This window comes from Mytilus californianus, unplaced genomic scaffold (assembly GCF_021869535.1).
Source record: "Mytilus californianus isolate M0D057914Y unplaced genomic scaffold, xbMytCali1.0.p SCAF_11, whole genome shotgun sequence".
In the NCBI taxonomy this organism is placed as follows: domain Eukaryota; kingdom Metazoa; phylum Mollusca; class Bivalvia; order Mytilida; family Mytilidae; genus Mytilus; species Mytilus californianus.
In genome coordinates, this window is record NW_026262593.1 from 48954874 (window position 1) to 48976923 (window position 22050).

Here is a 22050-nt window from a genome sequence, read left to right on the forward strand (position 1 = left end):
CGCAACCAGCAACACTCTCCTTTAACATTTATGTATAACAAAAATGCTGTACTCCAAGGCAAATTCAAAACGGGGGAAGTCCATAAAAACTGACAAAATTAAGCGCTATCAATCAACGGAACAAGTGAAAAACAACTGTCATATTACTGACTTGGTACAAGCATTTTCCGAAGAAAATGGTGGGTTAAACCTGGTTTTATAGTAGCTAAACCTCCCACTTGTATGACAGTTGTTTATAGTTCCGTTGTATTGACAAAATTGGGTAAGCAACCTAAACAGACATAAATTTATTATTTATTGAGGATGGCAAATCTCCCCCTTTAAATCTAGTCCTTTTCATACGGATAACAGCAGTTTATACCTCCATTTTGATAAAGCGACTAATAGTTGAATGCACTCAATGCATACTATACTCCCAAAAGTACAAATGAACACACATACACACTAAAGCAAATTATAACATTTTATTAATAATGATAATAAATAAAGGAGACAGTCGGTAAAATCAAATAACTAGGCACCAGAATGTATAGCACTAACTATAAAATATAAATACAACAAATATTCAAGAAATAAAAATCAGTAAAAACATTATGCATAATTACACAAGATATTGTCGAACACAACTTATGTTTTGATTTTATAAGCATTGTATACCTAATAGAAAAATTGCTTAAAAGCATTGCTTAATGCGTAAGTCAATTCATTCGAATAATCTTATTTTAACTAAAACATCTCACTTTTTTGCAAATGAAATAAAGATAACTCGACGGCTCAAGATGCTTTAAATCTGAAATTTAAAAACAAAAGCGAAAAGCAATAGAATGCAAACTAATGTGCGTAAAACATGCTTACAGATATGACAAAAGAGAAAAGTTTAACCTTTCTTTTCCTGGTATTAGTATCACAATTGCTCGCTATCAAGATGTCAAAATGGGCTTCCAATTCGTCTCAACTTGAAACGACTCCGTTTAAACAAGGCGTATAAAAATACCGTTGAAATTTCATTGTCTGTTGAAGGATAAACAATTTCCAGATGCTAATTGTTCACATACGGGAGATTGTTGAAGAGGTTTATAAATTGTCTGTGGTTAATTGATAGATGTTCCATCGTGGCACGTAGCATTTAGCTCAACAGAACATTGTCCGTAATGTTGAACGATAGGTTTGCATTTAACTTTACTGTGGGAACAAGTAGTGAAAATTAAATTTACAGGCGCTGAAATTTTATTTATAGGCAATGAACTTCCAAAGATATTTCTATATGCCTTGTAACTTTTGCAAGGTTTGAGATGTATGCCACTCCTTATCATGTCTCCAAGAACTCATACAAAAAAGTTATATCATTTTACATAAATATGCATACATGAATAATAAAAAGCACTTTTTGGTTTCCGTCATCTCTATGATAGAATTTCATTTAGACTTAGTAATATACATTGCCAGAACTAAAAGAAAATACATTCAGTTTTACAAAAAAATGGAACTATAATTGTATATATAAAAAAAATATGAATTCATTTAACTGTTTTATAATTAAAACAAATTGCACAAAAATACACGAATATTTCAATAACTAACAATTATGTAAAGCATGGCACTGGTCTAAAGCTTTTGGAAAAGTCAAATGTTGCATTAACAAGCAAACTACTTGGAAACAAATGTTCATCGACTTTTTCAGTTAATTCCGTTTTCACCCTGTCAGTTCTATCAAGATCCTTTTCTAATGAGTCATTTAAATCTTTTTCGCAATTTTCAGACAGGACACCGTCATGGTCATCTTCAACAGATGATGGTATTGAGTTCGTATCTGAAATGTCATTGTCATTTAACTCCTCGTCTTTCAAGTCCCATTGTGTCTTGTCTTGCTCGCACTTTTCGTCAGCTTCCGGATCCGGTGAATCATGCACTATGGGCCCTTCCGTTTCGTGTTTTTTTAGATGACGGTCAAGATTTGTTTGTTGGCCAAAGCATCTATCGCAGAGGGGGCATCTATACGGTTTTTCTTTGTTATGAATATTCCGAACATGCCTTTGAAGATTGGATGAAATACTGAATGACCTTTCACAATATTTACACTTATATGGTTGTTCTCCCGTATGGGTCCTCAAATGACGCGTTAAGTTTGCGGAACGAGGGAAAACCTTTCCACAAAATTTGCAGGAGTATCTTTCCTTGATTTTATTTACAGATGTCATGAATTGTAGATGTTCATTAAAACGATTTGATGCAATTTGCTTGTCTATCAGATCTGGTCTGATAACATGGTGAATGAAAGGATTGAAAGGAAGGTGCTGTGAGCCAAAGAATGGAAATCTTGGAAAATACATATCATGGAATGATCGTACCTGATCATTGAACGGGCTTGGTTGCATTTGTTTTTCAAACAAACGTGCTTTGCTATCCGTATTTGAGTTCAATAGATTGTTAGCTGTAAATGGTGAATTGTGCTTATCACTACTCCCAAAAATATGCGTTTTCTTAAGTGATTCTACGTTAGAATCCGGGTCTTTAATTTGTTTGCTGGTCTTTCTTGTTAGGTCCAATGGTTGTTCTGTTACAGTCTTATTAGCATGGATAGTCTCATGTCCCCGATCAGATGTTACTTTCGAAAATGAAGATGCGTGATATTCATTGAAAGAAGAAACCTTGGCGCTCTTCATATCGGACCTGTACACTGGAAGAACAAGCGGTGTTGGAATTTTAGGGATAGGCGCATAAATATGTGGTTGAGATGGTGATTTGTTCAGAAGAACTTCTTTTTTCTCTTCATACCTTGCTTGCTTTGGAGTGTGGTAATCCCTTTCATCATCATTAGACGTAAAGCTATCTCTATCACTCACAGAACTCGAAGGAGAATCACCAAGCGAATGTTTCCTCTCTCGTTTCATACCAACTTTCAAATTTTCCTCATTTGTTGTAAATAAATTTAACACCGGTGATTTCTGCGCATTTGGAATGTCTTGTGGAAATGGAATGCCATATCTATGAAGAGATGAACATGCAGTGGTTGGAAATAGTTGTGACATCCCTTGAAGTTGTGGATAATATGGAAAATGAGAACGAAGCATTGCCAGTGGATTAGTTTGCACGTGTGGAGTTAAAATATCAGAAGTTCCCATTCGATGATATGGCTCTCGACTCAATCCAATATTAAGTCCACTTCGTAAAGCTCCCTCGCAGAATCGTTTGTGTTTACTCAGTGATGTGACCGTAGAAAATGACTGATGGCAGTCCTTGCATTTAATTTGCTGTCTACAATCGGCATGCATCCTCTTATGGCGACATAAGTTAGAAAATTGCGTGTATGCTTTAAAACAAACTTCACATTGGAAAGGTTTAATAGTGCTATGTATATGTTGATGTTGTTTCAATCCACTAGAAGTTGCAAACGTTTTCCCACAGTCTGTGCATGTATGGCATCTTGCACCAACATGCTGTGACCGGATGTGACGTTGAAGATTACTTGGATCTGTAAAAATTTTATCGCAGTTCTCACATCCGTATTTTCTCATCGTTAAATGGGAAATCTGAAAAAAATCAAAATCATAGTATAGATATGGAAACGTATGCTGTTGTATTTTCTGTAATTGTTTAATATTTTCAAGGTTCACAATCATCGTCACAGTGTGTGTGCTAGTTGATTGCTTGTTGTTTGGTTAACGTGCAGTGGCAAATATTTTGTTCATATTCCGAGCGAGAACAAGTTAACGCAGATCGAACGGAATGAAGGGCGGGAAATTTAGACGACCAGTTGTAAGTTTTGCTTGATAAGGAAACGTTTTAAACTTGAAATATGCATGCCACCTTACGGAACTCTCAAAGAGTTGTTGCAAGGGTTCACTAATGTGAAAAGAACGTGGAATTTTCTGTGAATTAACGTCGAAGTTCCGATCGGACGTAACCGTATATCATTACATCCCACACAGCCAACAAGAAGCCCTCTTTAGTATGGATGTTACTGTCGGCTGTGGGATAGCCATGGATTACCACATTTATTTACCCTATAGTCAACGTATGAGGTTCATTTTGTGTATTTCTAATAACACATTTTGTTAGAAGTCAAATACCGAGGACAGTTTCAAACTGTTGTGAATTTAATTCATTTTACAATTCCTTGGAATTAAATCTTAGACAAAAGAAGCATAACACATCATTAATTCAATTGATTGTTGTGTTTCCTTAATGTCCAGTGGTAGATATTTCATGGATATTCAGAATAATTCAATAATACATGAAAAAAAATATTTGCAAAGTTGTTGTACCTGGATAAAAGCAGAAACTTGGGACTTCAACTTGAAAAACGAGTATTGATAGGAATAGAAAATTTGTCTTGCAACAGGTCACCGCATGACCCCTATAAGCTGGATAAAAAATTAAAATCAAATTGAAATGGCTTAACAAACAAAGACTGGTATAATTGTACTCCCCTTTTCCATACATTTTGAATTTTTGGGGGTATTAAAAAAATGGACATTAGATATCAAGGGAACAATAAAAAAACAATAGTCGATTGAAAACCGATAATACCATGTCCAAAAAGAAAAACGACAGTCTACAAAAACACTACATAGAAAACAAAAGACCCCACCTGCACTACACAAAAAACTAAAGACTTGGCAACACGAACCTCACCGACACTACACAGAAAACTGAAGACTTAGCAACACGAACTCCACCGACACTACACAAAAAACTAAAGACTTAAGCAACACGAACCTCACCGACACTACACAGAAAACTAAAGACTTAGCAACACGAACGCCACCGATACTACACAAAAAACTAAAGACTTAAGCAACACGAACCTCACCGACACTACACAGAAAAATAAAGATTTAGCAACACGAACTCCTCTGACACTACACAGAAAACTAAAGACTTAGCAAAACGAACTCCACCGACACTACACAAAAAACTAAAGACTTAAGCAACACGAACTTCACCGACACTACACAGAAAACTAAAGACTTAGCAACACGAATTCCACCGACACTACACAGAAAACTAAAGACTAAGCAACACGAACCCCACCTGCACTACACAAAAAACTAAAGACTTGGCAACACGAACCTCACCGACACTACACAGAAAACTGAAGACTTAGCAACACGACCTCCACCGACACTACACAAAAAACTAAAGACTTAAGCAACACGAACCTCAGCGACACTACACAGACAACTAAAGACTTAGCAACACGATCTCCACCGATAAAACACAAAAAACTAAAGACTTAAGCAACACGAACCTCACCGACACTACACAGAAAACTCAAGACTTAGCAACATGAACCCCACCGATATTGTTAAGAAAATAAAGACTTAGCAACACGTACCCAACCAACACTGTACAGAAAACTAAAGACTTAGCAACACGAACTCCACCGACACTGTACAGAAAACTAAAGACTTAGCAACATGAACCCCACCGAAAACCGGGGATAATCTCAGGTACTCTGGTAGGGTAAGACAATCCTGATGCACTCGTCGTGTTGCCGAAGTAAAAACTAGTTGAATTACGAAAAACCTTTAGTTTATGTATACCTGATGACGTATCATTTCGCCTCTTGACTCGAAGTCTTGCTGGCAATGATCACAATTTGTTGAACAATCTATATCATGCAAATCATCTCCTTGCTTTTCGATTCTGTCATCGCTGAAAGAACAAAACAAATCCTGACTTTAAATATAAGCGCAACCAATCGGACAAAAAAAAATTCCCCTTTCTGTTTTCAAAATAAAAAAATTACTTGGCATTGTCAATTTAAGCATAAATTTACAATAATTATATAACATATGATTTTATATTAAAACAAAATAACAACATGAAGCAAGTGTAGTGCATATAAGATAATGATTTTTAAAAAAGTCATATCGAACTGTACTGGTATCTCGAGACCAGTAAAGCAGACCACTTGATAGTCAGAGCCCGGTTTTATATTTGTCACTTGCATCCACACTTCCGATTACTCTTAATGACCTGCATATGTTTTACGTGGAAATCAAATATATTAATATTAATAACAGAAAAATGCATTCCATTTATAGATAATGAAGAGATCATGCGCTGAGGACTGATGTGCTTTGTACCTAAAAACCCATAGTCAAATGTTTTATTTAATTCAAATGTCATATATTTAACTGTCACGAGACAAAACTAATCAGACATATCTAATTTTAATTCCAAAAGAATGTCATGTTCTTCTAAAGAATGTCAATTCAAATACGACAGTGTCAATTTCTCATATTGTCAAATAAGATATTGAACTAGAAAATCATGATCTCCCTTACGTTTTCATTTGATGATTAGATAATAGATTCACAAGCATTTATTTGACCCCGGATTATAAGCCCATCATGATATATATTCCTGATAAAATCAAATTTATTTGTCTTTTTGTTCGATTTGACTTCCCACAAGAACTTTCCGAAAAAAAGAAATATTGAGCATTTTTTATCTTATAAAGATTGTTTAAATGTTTTGTCAAACTTGAACACATTTAAAATTCTTTAATTACAGTTTTTGACATTGATATTTATTCGCAGACATATTTTCCCGGGTAAAAAGTCTTGCGATTTCCTTTCATGATCCTCAAAGATCGAGAACATTATATATGATATCAGATTCACCAAGTGCAGATCACTTTTGCGTTTTATCAATCGTTTAGTGTCACACGATTATATTGTCCTCAGATGTGTCAACAGATCAAATAAAAATTTATCAGTCCTATAATAAATTCGAAGGAATGACACGGCATCTTTTTAAAAACTTATTCATTGACTTCCGAAAGACTGTTTGAAATTATTCGTGGGGTGGGGGTAAGATCTTGGTTTTTGAACTTTTTCAGGGAATCTTTAAGGGTATTTTTGCTTTCTTGCATGGTTGAGTTATGGAATTTTATATATATAACACATATGCTTGTTCGGAAGGTATTCCCCTTGTTTCTATTTTTTCAATCCTGTATTTGATTTTGAAATGACCTCATACCTCCGATAAAATGCATTTGCAGATCCCATTGAAAAAAGCAGCAAGCATCAGCAAATGTTGATAAAAAAGTCAAGATATCAAGAAAAATCTGCTTTGATAAAAAAAGCTACTTACAATGGGGTATGATGTCAAGGGTCCAAATTGAAAAGGTTATCTTTTATTTGAATTTTTGTATTTTTATTTTAACAACTTTGTTTGTACGAACGGACAAGCGATGTTTTCTGAAATAACTACATAGTCGTTATTAAAAAAGCGTATTATATTTCATTTATCACTATTTCCAATACATGAAGATCACAAGATGGTATTGTAAATTAAAAAAAAATGAAAAGGGGAAATTTTTTGGAAGTTACCGAAGACTATTCAACACTTGAAGGAGATGGGTAAAACCATAAACCATTCTTACACCTTGTTGTCAAACGGCAAACAAGATAAAAAGAGGACCAGAAATTATTTCTTATTAAGTGTTTGCTAAGGATCTGATTTGAATATTTTATGCACCCTCAGAAGTCTAATTTATGACATCCAAAATCTTCACAGATTAAAGTTCTATCTTTCAGTATTATTATGTTATATAACTGTGAAATATCAATGAGATGTTTTAGTGTATTTGCAATAAATAATACTCATCAAACATTATTTGAGGACATTAAACAGTTTTTGGTACGAATTTCCAAACAACAGCATGTTTTGAACACCTGCATGATATTGCACCGATTGCTATAAGCGCGAAATCATCATGGCTCGCCCGTATTTGTTTTGGAATTATTGTCTTCGTTTGCAAATGATGACCCGACTTGTATGTTTCGATTTTCGAAATTTAATTTCCGTGTTTCCGTGTTTAAAAAACGATTTTCAAATCTTCAGGAAGGAATATGATACTCATACGAAATTCCCAAACTGTGCATGCTGCAAACATATTCATAACTGGTCATAACTGGTACGTGGAAAAACGTAGAGAAACAAAACTTGTAAAATTAGAAATAAAAAAATCAAAGAAATAATAAGTAAGTAAATAATACCTTTCGCTGTTTCTTTTACGCTCCGTTGTATTTTCTTCACTTTCTTGATTCATTTTGCAGTTGTATTTATGCATTTTGAATTCTTCAATGGAAACCACGTCTAGATTACAGTGATCACATCTAATAGAACGACCTGTAAATAAATAAAAATAAAGAAAGATTTTAATATGCAGCTGCATTAATAAAAGTTGCTATTATAAGGCAAACATACAAATATTACACCGTGAGATTATAAAAAATATATGTGACGATCAAAAGTCTATTGTTTTATTACGTGGGATGACATTGCACGTGTTTTCAAATGTATTCAAAAAGTCTGGTTTAATTGTTCTGAAATAATATCAACACTGATGAATGTTTTAAACTTTGATTTTTTATGAATTAATATGCAATAAACTGAATTCTTTTAAATATGTTTTCATTTTATTCCGTTTTCTCATGAGTCTATAAAAAAATTATTGTTCATTTCGAAGAAAGTAGAAGAAAGGAAAAACAATTCTACATCAATAGATTTGAAGTCCCCTCACGTTTCTGAACTTTTTATTTTTCCAAATATGAGTGAAACGTTTAGTCCGAAAGTGCATCCAGATAACAGACTGATTATCGTTCATTAAATCCTCTCAATCTGTGCATGAATTTCACAAAGAGAATCATGTGACTGAACGCTTTCGCATTACAGTTCCTAACCTCTTACGTCTAAGACAGTCAATTATAGTTCCTTTCTTTCGGATAAAGTTAAATGCAATTCTTAAAGCAATAACTATCATAAGTGTCCACTTCTGTAAACCTCGGAATTCACGTTTAAATAAATGAAAAAATACACAATAGCATCCAATCGAAACTGTAGACCGTTTTAAGGTTTTCTGAATTCAATTCTGAACAAAAAAACGACCTGTAAGCAAAAGTTTTATGTACTTGTTGCAAACTGAAACTACCGACTTGTATAAAATTTCATCACGTCCCCGCCTAACCATACACAATATGGCGATATCAAATAAAAGATCAAGCTCGTCCGGCACTTCACATTCATATGACAGTCATAAAGATAAGCCTTTCTCCTAGCAATAATAAAGAAGCTCTCGATGAGCCAATTGAACGTTGATGTAAAATTGAAGGTAAACAATACAGATCTTTTACCGTTGTCTTATGTGGGCTTTTGGCAGATGGGTCTTTGGGCAATAAAATAATATATCTTCCTTTAGGTAACAATCGATTGAAGATAAGATGATCTCAAACATTTGTAAATGAAGAAAACCGTCAAGTGGATGTTTGAAGAGGATAATAAACATTTCATCTTCATTTGTCCTTAAATTTTACAATTTTATGTTCATCTGTACTTTTAAGATTAAATCACATAAAAAATGTTTTATTGCAAAATCGAGAATTTCGAGTTTGGATCTGAAATACCACAATCTAAAAAAAAAAGTACAGACGCATATATAAGCTCCTCGATTTCTTAAACCCGAAGCATACACTGAAAGTTAAAAAAAAACGAAAGTCGGATTTTCCGCTTTAAGTTATTTTGTCTTGTTCTGATATTCTCCATCTGATTTCCTTTATCTTTTTGTTGGTTTGGAAAATATTGTATGGATGGTTATGTGTATTGATCAATGGTATCCCACCTTCAAAAATGACGAAACAAAAATTATTGAAAATAAAAATGAAAGTGAAAGAGGACACACACTTTCTTCTAGACTATAGAAAAGGTATTTTTTAGCCTGTCACTTTCAGATGTCCTCCATCCCCCCCCACACACACATACATATCTGCGCCACTATTTAACTCGGTGTATGTTTCGTTTTTCAATTTGCATTTGTTTCTGTAAACGATTATTAAGTACTCAATTCTTAAGGAGGCATGTCAAGGAATGGGATGTTACATACTAGTATTAAATACTGGAATATTACTTTTTTTCTCATAAAAATATATATACTTTCTGACCATTCGTATTATGAAAGTGTATACCTTTTCATAAGTATTTTGTTGTTGTTTACTTTGCTGTTCTATATTTTTGTTTATGAACTGAGTTGTTTATTTTTGGTTCTGTTTTTATTATACATATTAATAATAAATTTAATTATAGTCATAGACTTTTCTATATAAATAGTAGCCTCACTAAATTAATAGGCAAGTTAACACTCGTGGGTTTTGAATTACAGTCTACCAGTAGACATATCACCAAGCTCAGAATAGAGCAAACTTGGAACCCCCACCCCAATCAAAAGGGTGGTGCATGCATTGAATTTATAGAGCAGAAAAGCATAGCTTTCATTGTCATGATTCGGTGACAAATTCAACGGATATTCAGACATGCTATTTCTCGCATTTGAAAAGTAGCTGAATAGTTTGTCATTGATGAATAAAGAGACTAACGTTTCTGTACTTATCTATATAATCCATTCTGACTGTACTTTCAAAAATTTCGTAACGAGAAATTTGAGTGGGAAACGGAATTATGTACTATCATTAAATGTTAAGTATAAAAAAAATATCTTTTATATTTCAAATTTATTACATGTCCTGTATAAATAAATTTATTTTAAACGTTCTTTAATGATTTTCAAATATCTTGTCAAAATTATTTTTAAACGAGGGATGTTTGACTTGTGAAAGAACACATTTATCAGTGAGATTATGCAATTGTAAAAATATTAAAATAATATTTACAAATAAATAAACGATGGAATGCTATCATCATTTTATTGTTGTGAATGACAATACTATCTTGTATACATGTATTATGCATGTCTACAAACAACTATTACCAAACATATTTACAACACCTGCAAGAATGCAATTTGAATTATCATACATTTGCTATTTCGCCATTTTTTATTTGATAGAGGACATTAAGACTGTTTATATTTTAAAAAAATCAACTGAAATTAGTCATTGTCTGGAATTTCAAACTAATATTTTGGTATTGGGGACAATTGATTGATATGTGTGTTTGCTTCACGACGCCTTGGTACAAAAAAGCTATATCGCGGGGACCCCTTTTCGTTTAAGTTACTTGTTGATATAAGAAGTATAAATTCACCATTGAAAGGTCATTATCCGAATAAAAGTCAAATAGACTGTCATTTTAAATAAAAAGAGACCAAAGATAACCATAAGTCGAACAAAATCAACCAAAAAGAAAAAACGTTGAAAAACTAAACAAATCCACACCACACCATACAGAAAACGAAAGATTGGACAACGCAAACCAGCAGCAACTAGGAATAAACTAATGCCCCGGAATGATACGCAATTCCCGAAATATGGAATCCATCGTGAAAATCACACAAAACGAAGATGTATTAATTTATATTTTTACTATGATATAAAGTGTTTCTGTTAACTAACAGTTATTGAAACAACTGAATGTATTCTAGATTCGGTAAGTCCATTTGATTTTTTTTCAAATTTACGACAACAAAATAAATGAAAAAAATTAAATCAAAAGAGAAAAATAAAAATTGAAGTGCAAAAAGGTGAAACAGAAGTTAAAAATCAGAATTTGCGATGCGGCCTAATCATAATTGGTTACCACAATCTCTTGGTGTACCAGTATTCCTATTCGTTTTACGATGAATACATGTGATAAAAATGAAATTAGAGTCTAGACGACAATACAAAAGTCGCTGTGTCCTTTCATGACCCACATACAAGTACTATATTAAGGACATCATATTGAACTACTTTAGTATTGAGAACAACTATTATAGTTCATTGTCTGTTAAGTCAAGATTATATCACTAATTAGGTACTTTGTCAAACACAAGTTTTTGATATAATTTTGTTATCACGATTTGGTAATTGGATGTTCCATCCCAAGTATCATCGTGGCATTATGTACCATGATATACGTGTACCGTAGCAGATAGTTCTGTTGGTGTAGAACCTAAATATAAATCAGGAAGAAAAATAATTAAAGATGAGCAGTAAAGGATGATTTCATGTTCATAAAATGAAAGGGCGTAATCATTTACACTGTTTTCCTAAAAGTGTTTTCTATGGTACATCCCGACAACTTTTCAAAAGCGGTCTTTTTCCGTTTACCCTTTGCCTCAAAGTCATTACAACAGACTGATCCAGACTGGGTTCCGATAACAATGATTACTGTCAGAAGGTACGTTGTGGGTATCAGATTTTAGCAAATTCGCGGAGGGTTTGTATGCTTTCTGTCTGTTTATTTGACTTTCATTCTAAATAAGTACAAATGTGAAATCCATTGTATATATATTTGCCAGTCATTCCTTTTATACAGATTAGATAATCCATAAAGTATTTCTTAATATGGAGAATATAATGGTAAGAATAACTCCTTTTCATGTATATCCCAACTGACAATCAAGGCGTACGTATCTTCTCCTTGGGTTTTTTGTTAATTTCATATTGAAAAACTTTAATTTGATCAGTTTTCAAAATATGACGAGTTACATCAACCCACTATTGTTAGAATTTCAGCAAGACAATTAATTCACCTGTACTTACTTGTATTGAATTATATAATGCTTTGTAGTCTGTTGCTTATCATACTGTGGCAAGCATTTTTATGCATTTCAGAATTAATAACTATTATAAAGGGGGAAACAAAAAGAAGGTAACATCATTTTCAAAAATCCCTCCAAAATAATCGACAAATCAAAGAAACATGACAGGTTTACGACCAAACAATAACAAACTTAAACAAATAGCGAAAACTGAATAAAAACTAACGCTTTTGGCAAAATAAAAAAGAAGTCCCATCCAAAACAAATCCGATTGCTCAAAACAGGTAGGCATAAAATCATAGAATTTGTATTACTTACGAGTTTAAACAGCATTACATAGACAGGAGCACTTGGATATAGATAAATCAAAAATCGAAAACGTTACTTGTATATGAAAGAACAATGATCAATTGGGATCGTCTTAGAAAATTATGCGTCAGCGTTTACTTAATCTTGTAAAATAGTATGATGAGGAAGCGACTTTTTAATTCTTTTGGAAAACAATAAGTTTCTCAGTTCTCATCCCAAGATCAACATATCAAGAGGGATTAGTATAAAACACGTCTTGTTTCATTTTCGTTTTAATCTTATCAGTGATATAAATGGTGAGTAATTATGTTTTCGTTTTCCTTACATTGAGGACAGATTCGACAAAAACTTAAGATTTTCCTTAAGACAATACACTGTCTTCCTTCTCTATGCAATGGGATAGTGCACAGAAGCTTACACTGTTTGGTAAAGTGCTTCGAAAGTTGTATACTTATTACGTTATCCTCACTTGAAATACATTCACAAGTGGTCCTTACGGAAAGGAAATTATGTTGGGATTAGGTTGTAACTAAACTATGATATTTCTTATGCTTCCTTGCGATAAAACAGATTGAAATGATGGCTGATTATTGAAGATTTTTGACATACATGTACATTTGTATGATGGCGGTCATTAACTTAATTTTTTCACTGAAATAGTATTTTAGTATTTTTACACGATATAACAGATTGAAATGATGGTTGTTTATTGTAGATTTTGACATACATGTACATTTGGATGAATTTGTGTATTGAAATAGATTTTAGTTTGGTTGACTTGTTTGGACTTTGCTGACAGTCTACCAAATTCAAGGCACTGTAGCACTGTAGATTAGAATGACATATACATATATTGTATTTTACTACATGTATTAAATACATATATAAAGATTCCTCGTTAGTGGTTGTTCTTTGTTATATCCTAATATATGAAATATATATATGTATTATTGTTGATGTTTCCAACATATCCTAAAAGTATCGAAGGCATTATCTTTGGTGGCCTTCCAATTTATTCACAATTTTTAAAGATATTTTTTCGTTTTGTTTTAATGCTGCTTTTTTATATCTGACGCTAAAATTTATATTTTTTATTCATGTGACGAGTCTATTTCTTTCCATTCATTTTTTTAATTCACGAAATAATACACGTTTTACCATTAGAATCAATAACTGGACAGTCTCTGCCCATAAACACAAATGCACTTTTCAACTCTTTACGAATCAAAATATTTTTCTTTATTATGTGTTTTTCATAAGCCTCTTCATCCATTATTTTTAATGTTTGAGATGCATGTCTTTATTCAAATATCTAATTGCTATCTTTTCAATTCATCCTACGGCCATTGGTCACTCATGGCAAAATTGACCCTTCCCATGACCTAATCATAAGTCTCGGACATGCCATCGGTCATCTGTGGTCAGTCTTCTTTTTTTAAGCGATTGGCATTGCAAAAAGATTTTAGAGTGTGCATTGTAAAGCGTCAAAAACAATATCGGATGACCACTGCCAATTACCATAATTCATAAATCAGAACATTTGACCAAAGCAGGTGATGAAATGGTCAGTTTGACCCCTAAAACTGACCACTCATAGTTTTTTTTCTAGAGTTATTGTGTTTTATTGTTGAAAAAAAAACATGACAGATGGACAGAAAGGGAACGATGTACTAATGAAAAATACGTGTTGAAGATTTTTTGGCAAAATTTATATTAACAAAAAATTTTAAAAAAATAAAGAAAAGTATTAACAGCAGATTGAACAATACCATTGGCCCCATAGTGCTTTTGGAGCCCTAAGCCTACGTATCTTGAGCCCGGAGCCCAACATCAAATTAAGAGTGGAGCAAAGACTCCATATATACACCCAATTCAGAAGCTCGTATTTAATAAGCACATTAAAATATGTCGGGAAATGTGCTGTTTAGATATCAGAAATTCCAACTGGGTATGTTCTTAACATAGAATTAAAGGCTGTCATACGATTGTTTTGCCAAGCGCTCTTTTGATTCAGCTGTTCTGTGATCCATGAACATAAAATTTTGTTTTGCAGCTTCAATCTTTTGGACTGTTTTTACCGTAAACGATAACCAATATGTAAGTTTATAAGTTGTCCGTTTAATAATTAAAAAAATGAAACTAAGGTTCCAACTCTATCAGGCAGAGTTGACCTAAGATGATTATTATTTTAGGTCCCTTTGGGTCATATTGCTCTTCACATTTTTCGGTATTTATACATCCCTGGCTTTCGTGTATTTAGCTTTGAGTGTTCCTGTTAAAGGTAAATCCAGAAGCGTCTCGGAAGCATACACTATATAAAGTGTTATTTACATTGTTTTATAATAAGGGATGCTTGTTAGTTTTGAATTATAATTAAGAGTGGTTGATTTTTAGTTGCTTAAGGTCAATTAACAGACAGAACAAACATATGTAAGATTAATATGATAAAAGAATAAATAAACTTACCGATATAAAATATGTGTCTATCAGTACATAGAACGTACACGTAGGATTTATTTTATGTCTAGGGTAAGAATGTGGTAGTTTTATTGCAACCTGCAATTCAAATTGTCTTTAATAGGTATTTTACGCAAAATATTAGCAAGGAATGAAACCGTTGGACTTGGTCGATGCGTATGATTTCAACCAGCAAACAAAGGATGATATTCCCTTGATGTCAGCTCTACACCCAGGTGACAGAATCCTAGAAAGCTGCTCTTTTTAAACGGCTCTTTTCAGTTTTGATCTTTTATAACCTAGCACCACATATCATTTTATGCTCACCAAAAATTCAACAAGGACTGGAGAGTTACACTATTCACATTTAAAATTATTTATTAAATTGCATACACTTATCAATTATTTCCACATCAACTTTAATAACATATTTACTGTGATTTGTTGTTCGATAAGGGAAACCTTCCGTAAAAAGTCAGATAAATTCACCTCTTAAAGTCTAGACTGATTAAACGTTTTCGATTATTAAGTTTAAAACGTATTTCCTAATTCGTTATCACTTAAATTTTTCAATTAGCTGAAACAACTACTGAAGCTTATGACCATGCAATTTGAAACAAAAAAGTTTGTCTTGAAAATAAATAAAAGGTTCCCTTTTAAGACGTACGCATAAATTAATAGATTTTGTACACTATGTTGTATACATGCATGTCCTAAAATAAATAAGTAGACAATTAATAAATAAAAATAACTGAATCATTCAATTACTGAAATATTCAAAATTAAAAGGAATTGATTGAAAAAACTCAACCGTAACCGGTTCAGAACCTATGTTTGATTGAAGTTTGAGTGTACTCGCAAATAAACGTTTTTGAAAATTACCTATAGGAAAAAGATCTTCCAATGATGGAATACCATAAAGTACTGAATCTTTCCATCTTAACCATTGCCTGAGTGATAGTAGTATTGCAGATTTCGCTATATATACTATCTGTCAAAAACAAATAGTTCACAGTTGTGCAAGATTACAGCTCATTTTAATCTTTTCATGTATTTAACAACCATCTATTTAACAACAGCGTATACAAAAGATTTCCTTCATTAAAATTGGAGAATACATTTTCTAACCATTGAATATGATAATCCCCTCTCAACATGCATCTTTACTCAATGCACACTAGAATGTTAACATCAGTAAACTTGTAAAGTAGTATGTGATTTAATATTTAGTTGATATAATTGTTTAATATTTGTAATATATATGGTATTGCTACATGTCACCACGTCCGTATTCTGTCCAAGTATAAGTTTGTTGATGAAATCTTATTTCGTTTAAAACATTAAAATTATTAGCCGATCAACGTATGCACAGTTTGAACGTATAGGGTCCTATATAAAACAGTCGTTTGTACTATAAGGCTTGGCGGACTCCCAATTGAATTGTGGACTGTAATATAAGTTTGTTGAAATACACATGGTTTTATATGTTTGTTAGTATAACTCTTATGTTTTGTTTATTTTGTCACAAATTAGTTTGAAAATTAAACTTTGAACTTTCTGTACATGTATTTGTTCTGTATGGATTGTCTTAAGCTTACACTTATTCTAGTTTCAAGGGTGCTAATTTTATTTTATATTTCCTAATTTTTTACTTAATTTTGCTGTGCATGCTCTGCGGCTTATATTCAAGCCATGCGCCCTGTTACAGTTTTTATCGGTGTAATATCAAGGCAGGGGGTAAATAAATCGGTGTTTCGAATGATTTTAACATGAATAATGAATCACAGTGCACGAGTAACAAATCAATAATGAATCACAGTGCACGAGTAACAAATGAATAATGAATCACAGTGCACGAGTAACAAATGAATAATGAATCACAGTGCACGAGTAACAAATGAATAATGAATCACAGTGCACGAGTAACAAATGAATAATGAATCACAGTGCACGAGTAACAAATGAATAATGAATCACAGTGCACGAGTAACAAATGAATAACTGTACATGAGTAACAAATTAATAAATAATCACTGTACAGGAATAACAAACGAATAATGAATCGTACAGGAATAACATGAATCACTGTACACAAATAAAGAATAACGGCATGCACATGTATATCAATTGAATGAATGTACATGAATAACGAATCGTTGTACATGAATAACAAATGAATAAGAATCACTGTACATAGACTGGATATCAAAAATAAATCAGCATATGCACGCAGCTAATGAATAACAAATCACTGTACGACCAAAGTTTACTCACTGAAAACGTCGACAAAGTTCTGTGTATGCGAAATTAATACAGCAGAATTGTCATGAATATTAAACCATGTTTAATCATTTTATTGCAATCTTGTTTAGTAAGAAAATCAATAAATACAGTGTAAAATAGTTTCAAAAACTTTCATTGGCAAACATACATGTATCTCCATCGATTGGCATGACATGAAATTTAATTCATGAACAATTCAATGCATACTCAAATTGAGTTTTTTTTTCACAAACTACAAAAATATCAATTAATACAGATGATTCGGATCTGTCAAAACATTCATATTGACAATTTTCACCTTATGACGACCACTTTTTCTTCCCAGCAGTTTATCAATAGTGAGGGCGGGAAACTTCTCTAGCGGGACTCTATTCTCATTTAAACTTGAGAAGATTACAAAATTAGTCAATAAAGTCTTTTCATTCAGTAACAAAACGGCTGAAAACTCGTGAAATATAAGTTTAATAAGGTTGAAGTGATTCGGTGCAGTTTTTGAAAGCGAATGTCTTAAGAAGTAAACAAACTGGCAGATAGATACCTGGAAAATGTACCCATGAAGCATTACGGTATGAAAGAGACTTCCTTTTGTTTATGGGGAAAAATTCGCGTGAAATCAGTGAATGATTATGCATATTTCATATATACTATTACAAATAATTAAAATGGCATGCAAGTAATAAAATAAATTAACTATCGAATCACTGACACCAAGTATTCGTATAGGACGATATCAATATCAAATGGTATCGATTTTAATGAGTCAGTATTGGTATATTCACAAAAAGTGTACACCTTGTCTTCGGATTATTGCAATAACATGTACAAATCGACAAAAAAAAAGAGTGGAACCCATCCCCCTTTTAGTTGTTGAACCCCTTTATAAATGATTGGATCCGCTTCCATGTCCGAGTCTAATTTCGACAGTTCGACAGTTTCTGCAGTGATGATGACCGAGAAAAGGATATATGATGACGAACTTAGTCTACAAAACACGTTAAAGAGCTAAAAACAGAAACACACGTACATTTCACTATAATTTTGCTTAAACATGTTGTCGTCCTGAATATGCATTTACTTTACTACTGGACTTGAAACAACCATCCATCATCACTGTTATTTTTTTACAAAAATGCAACATTAAAACTAGGCAAACCAAAAACTATCACATACTGTCAATTAAAGGGTTCCTTAGTGATAATACAAATATTGCTAAATCCATTGGCCCATACTACACTATAGGACACAGACAGTTCAGAGTTAATTTGAAAATGATTCAGTGTGCTACAGAAAACATCAACTGCATGCTCCACACGATTAACAACACGAATGTCATCCATTATTCTCAATTCAAGAATAATTGTTTGTACACAAATTTCCTTTAAGTTCTTAAATTCAGAACTTATTAAAAAAAATAGCTATGTTTTTTAAGGACAAGGTAGTTTTCTAAAAACAGTTATTAGCCCACCTTATATATTTGTTTCCACTTTAATAGCTATTTAAATGTGTATATAAAGTAAAGAACGACTCTGTTAGTGCTCTAGATAATCAACAATATCAAGATTATCAATAATTTATTGCATGCAATTGAAGAGTAACTCTTGTATTTCAAAAAGTGAGCAAGAAATCATGTGATCAGATAAAAGTTTTAAATATCAATTCATGGTGTTTTGAAAGGTTGCTGTCATAATTGTATATATTCCTGGATTAATGCATTTTCATTCTCTATATAATTTAAAAAAGGCAAAAGGACTGTGGGAAGTGAGCGGACTCGTTTACTGTAAGGTCCATAACATCTGTTATTGACAGTATTACGAAGTGTTACATGTTACATTTTATTTGTTTTAAAATATTGCTTTGTCAATTGTTATACGCCATTTACCGTTTAGGATATATGTGCATTTGATTTTCTTTTACATTCTGTCATATCGAGTTCTTTTATACCTGCATGACTATGCAAAATTGGTTTTACTCATTGATGAAGGCCGTAAAGTTATTATAATTGCCTACATCCACGTCATTTGGACTCTGGTGAATAGTTGTTTCATTAGCGATCATACATGTTTAACATCTCCTTATTTTTATATTTGAAGCAGAGTTGAAAATGTTAAATATTTAGTTTCTGTATTATTATTATCTATTTTTTACTTACAACTGAAAAAGACATTGCACTATACATTATTATGAGTGTTTATTATGTAATCTTTCAGTCAAATAAATGTGATTAATTCAGAAGAACAATAACCCTTTGTCAAGTATGATGCAGACCTATGCATACACATAATAATATAAGTAAGAACATCTTCAATTTGAAGTGCAACGTATATTATAACTGTTTGTAAAGGCACGATAGTCATGATAGTTTATGTCCCACGTTCATTTACCGATGGGTCAAAAATTCTTATCAAAGCAACGATACTTTAGATGTTAAAAATACGTATCATTTTTAATGCTACACATACAGCACATTTGTACATGTTTAAACTTTGGAAAGGGTGGTATATTTTATATTTATATAAGTATATATACATTTTTGTACATATCAAAACGTAATGCAAATGACGTGCAATTGACATCTTTTAATATAAACAAACTACTTTTCATTTCTTCTTTAAGTTTTTCTTAAAGATAAAAGAAGTTATTTGAAGAATTTCAATTGGCCAGAAAAGTTACAAATCTGTGGGCTCAATTATTCAATATATTAATAATGTTTTAAAGTGGTAAATTTGTGTTTTTAAGTAGAGTGGATTTATTCGTTTGTTTAAAAACGTTTTATTGTAAGTTTTCAACTTTGGTGTTAATTTTATTTATGTAAATTTTGACAACTACATACTAATTCAAACAACTGCAACAAGCGAAATGTTAAAAAATATAGATAGAAATAATAAAAATAAAAATACTAAGGATATACATAATTTTAAACTTCTATAATTTCTGCAGTCCTTATTCTTTTATATACCAACTAGTGAAAATTAAATATTAAAATTTAATTGATACTTTATAATACGTTTTCAATTTATTTTTCCACTAAACGGCATTAACTTGAAATGGATAATGCGTCTATAAAATTATGCACAAATTCCATACTTCATAATTTCCCCCAATGAAAAGGGCAGCGAGGAATTAAGATGTGAAAATTAAATAACTATCAAACATACAAAAATATGTGCAAGACAACATATTAAAAATAAATTGAAATCTAAAAGAATATTAAGAGTCTTTAAAATTAAGACAAGGGAAGAAATAAATTAATAAATGACCGTATCTACCTTCTTTGTCCATTCTTGTATTCTTCTTTGATTTTTCTTTCTTCAATTTCTCTAAAAAAAAGTATCCAGTAACACCTGTTAGAATCACCTATTAATTACTGGTATTTACATCGGCATATTTTCCATTAAATCTTGTGGTTAAATGTCATTGATTCATAACTGTCAATCAAGAACAGGGGGCGGTACAGTGAGGTCCAATAGCCACTCTCCTTTTGTGCAGTGTTTGTTTTTTTTTACAATGTTAACACATTCACCCGTATTAGTTTTATCAATTCAATATCTTTAGTGTTCCAAATGTTGAAATGCACACTTGATTGACATATTTAGTTATACTAGCATTATTGAACTAATTAAAATATTTCACAGCATATGAAGTTAAGGCATGAATATTACATGTATTGTTTTTGTGTATTGTAAACATCGAATGTTATTTGATACTAAGTAAACATAATTTTTATTCCGTCTGTCCTTTTCACTTTTGATTTATTTAAAAGTATGAAAGTTCAAAACATTTTCTTCTAGTGATTTTTTAAAAATTATTTTAACACTTGCAAATTACATTCACTTGAACATTAGCGTTTACTTTGTAAAACCTCTAACACATTAAAAAAACAATAAACACAACAGTCCAGTGTTATGAATTAAACATGTATGCATACATTTTAAAAAGCCAGAATGTGCAGTATCATTAAGACGACTGCTGCTACCACCAAAGACGAGAGAGTGACATTTTAATTTAACTACATTATCGTATTGGAACATTATAAACGTATTACTAAACAAATCAAATGTACATTAATGAAATAATAATATGAGAACTGAAAAATAAATAAACGAAGGTAATAAATAAGAGTGAAAAAGACTATTATTTAATAAAAGAGCAAGGTCTAAAATTTAGCTTTATCCTTTCGAGTCGGGGACTATCAACTGGTACACTAATTAGTATAAATACATCAGTAAATGTATAGTATAAAGAAAAAAAAATAATTTGTGAACGGATAGTGATGAAATATACTGCACATGAAAAATAGACAGAGAAAAATCAGTAAAAACATGAAAGTATAAAAAAATGCTAATAAAATAAGAAATCAACAAAAGGTACATACATTGCGCTAAATCAAAATGAAGCTGATACATTTGTCACATATTTAAAGGTTTTAGTGGCATCCTGCAAATGATCGCATATGACGTATACGATGCAAAAGGAAGAAAGAATTCGAGGTTCTTGGCAAATAGAAAATAAAC

The 22050-nt window shown here is 32.0% G+C and overlaps 1 protein-coding gene across 1 annotated transcript; it reads right to left on the minus strand.

Moving 5' to 3' along the window:
• Window positions 1-450: 450 nt before the first annotated feature.
• Window positions 451-20921, minus strand: LOC127720237 (histone-lysine N-methyltransferase MECOM-like). The gene is made up of 4 exons (XM_052226724.1): window positions 20806-20921; window positions 8013-8145; window positions 5547-5658; window positions 451-3530 (listed from the first exon to the last, which is right to left on the minus strand). The coding sequence occupies exons 1-4, from the start codon at window positions 20816-20818 to the stop codon at window positions 1584-1586; spliced, it is 2205 nt and encodes a 734-aa protein (XP_052082684.1). The 5' UTR covers window positions 20819-20921; the 3' UTR covers window positions 451-1583.
• Window positions 20922-22050: the final 1129 nt, after the last annotated feature.

What these genes read in the sequence shown, in the direction of transcription:
- LOC127720237 (XM_052226724.1), bottom strand. An exon ending in CGTAAAAGAAACAGCGAAAG is followed by an intron (nt 5,659 to 8,012) that starts GTATTATTTACT and finishes TTGTTCTTTCAG; the next exon opens with CGATGACAGAATCGAAAAGC. An exon ending in GCGAAATGATACGTCATCAG is followed by an intron (nt 3,531 to 5,546) that starts GTATACATAAAC and finishes GATTTTTTTCAG; the next exon opens with ATTTCCCATTTAACGATGAG.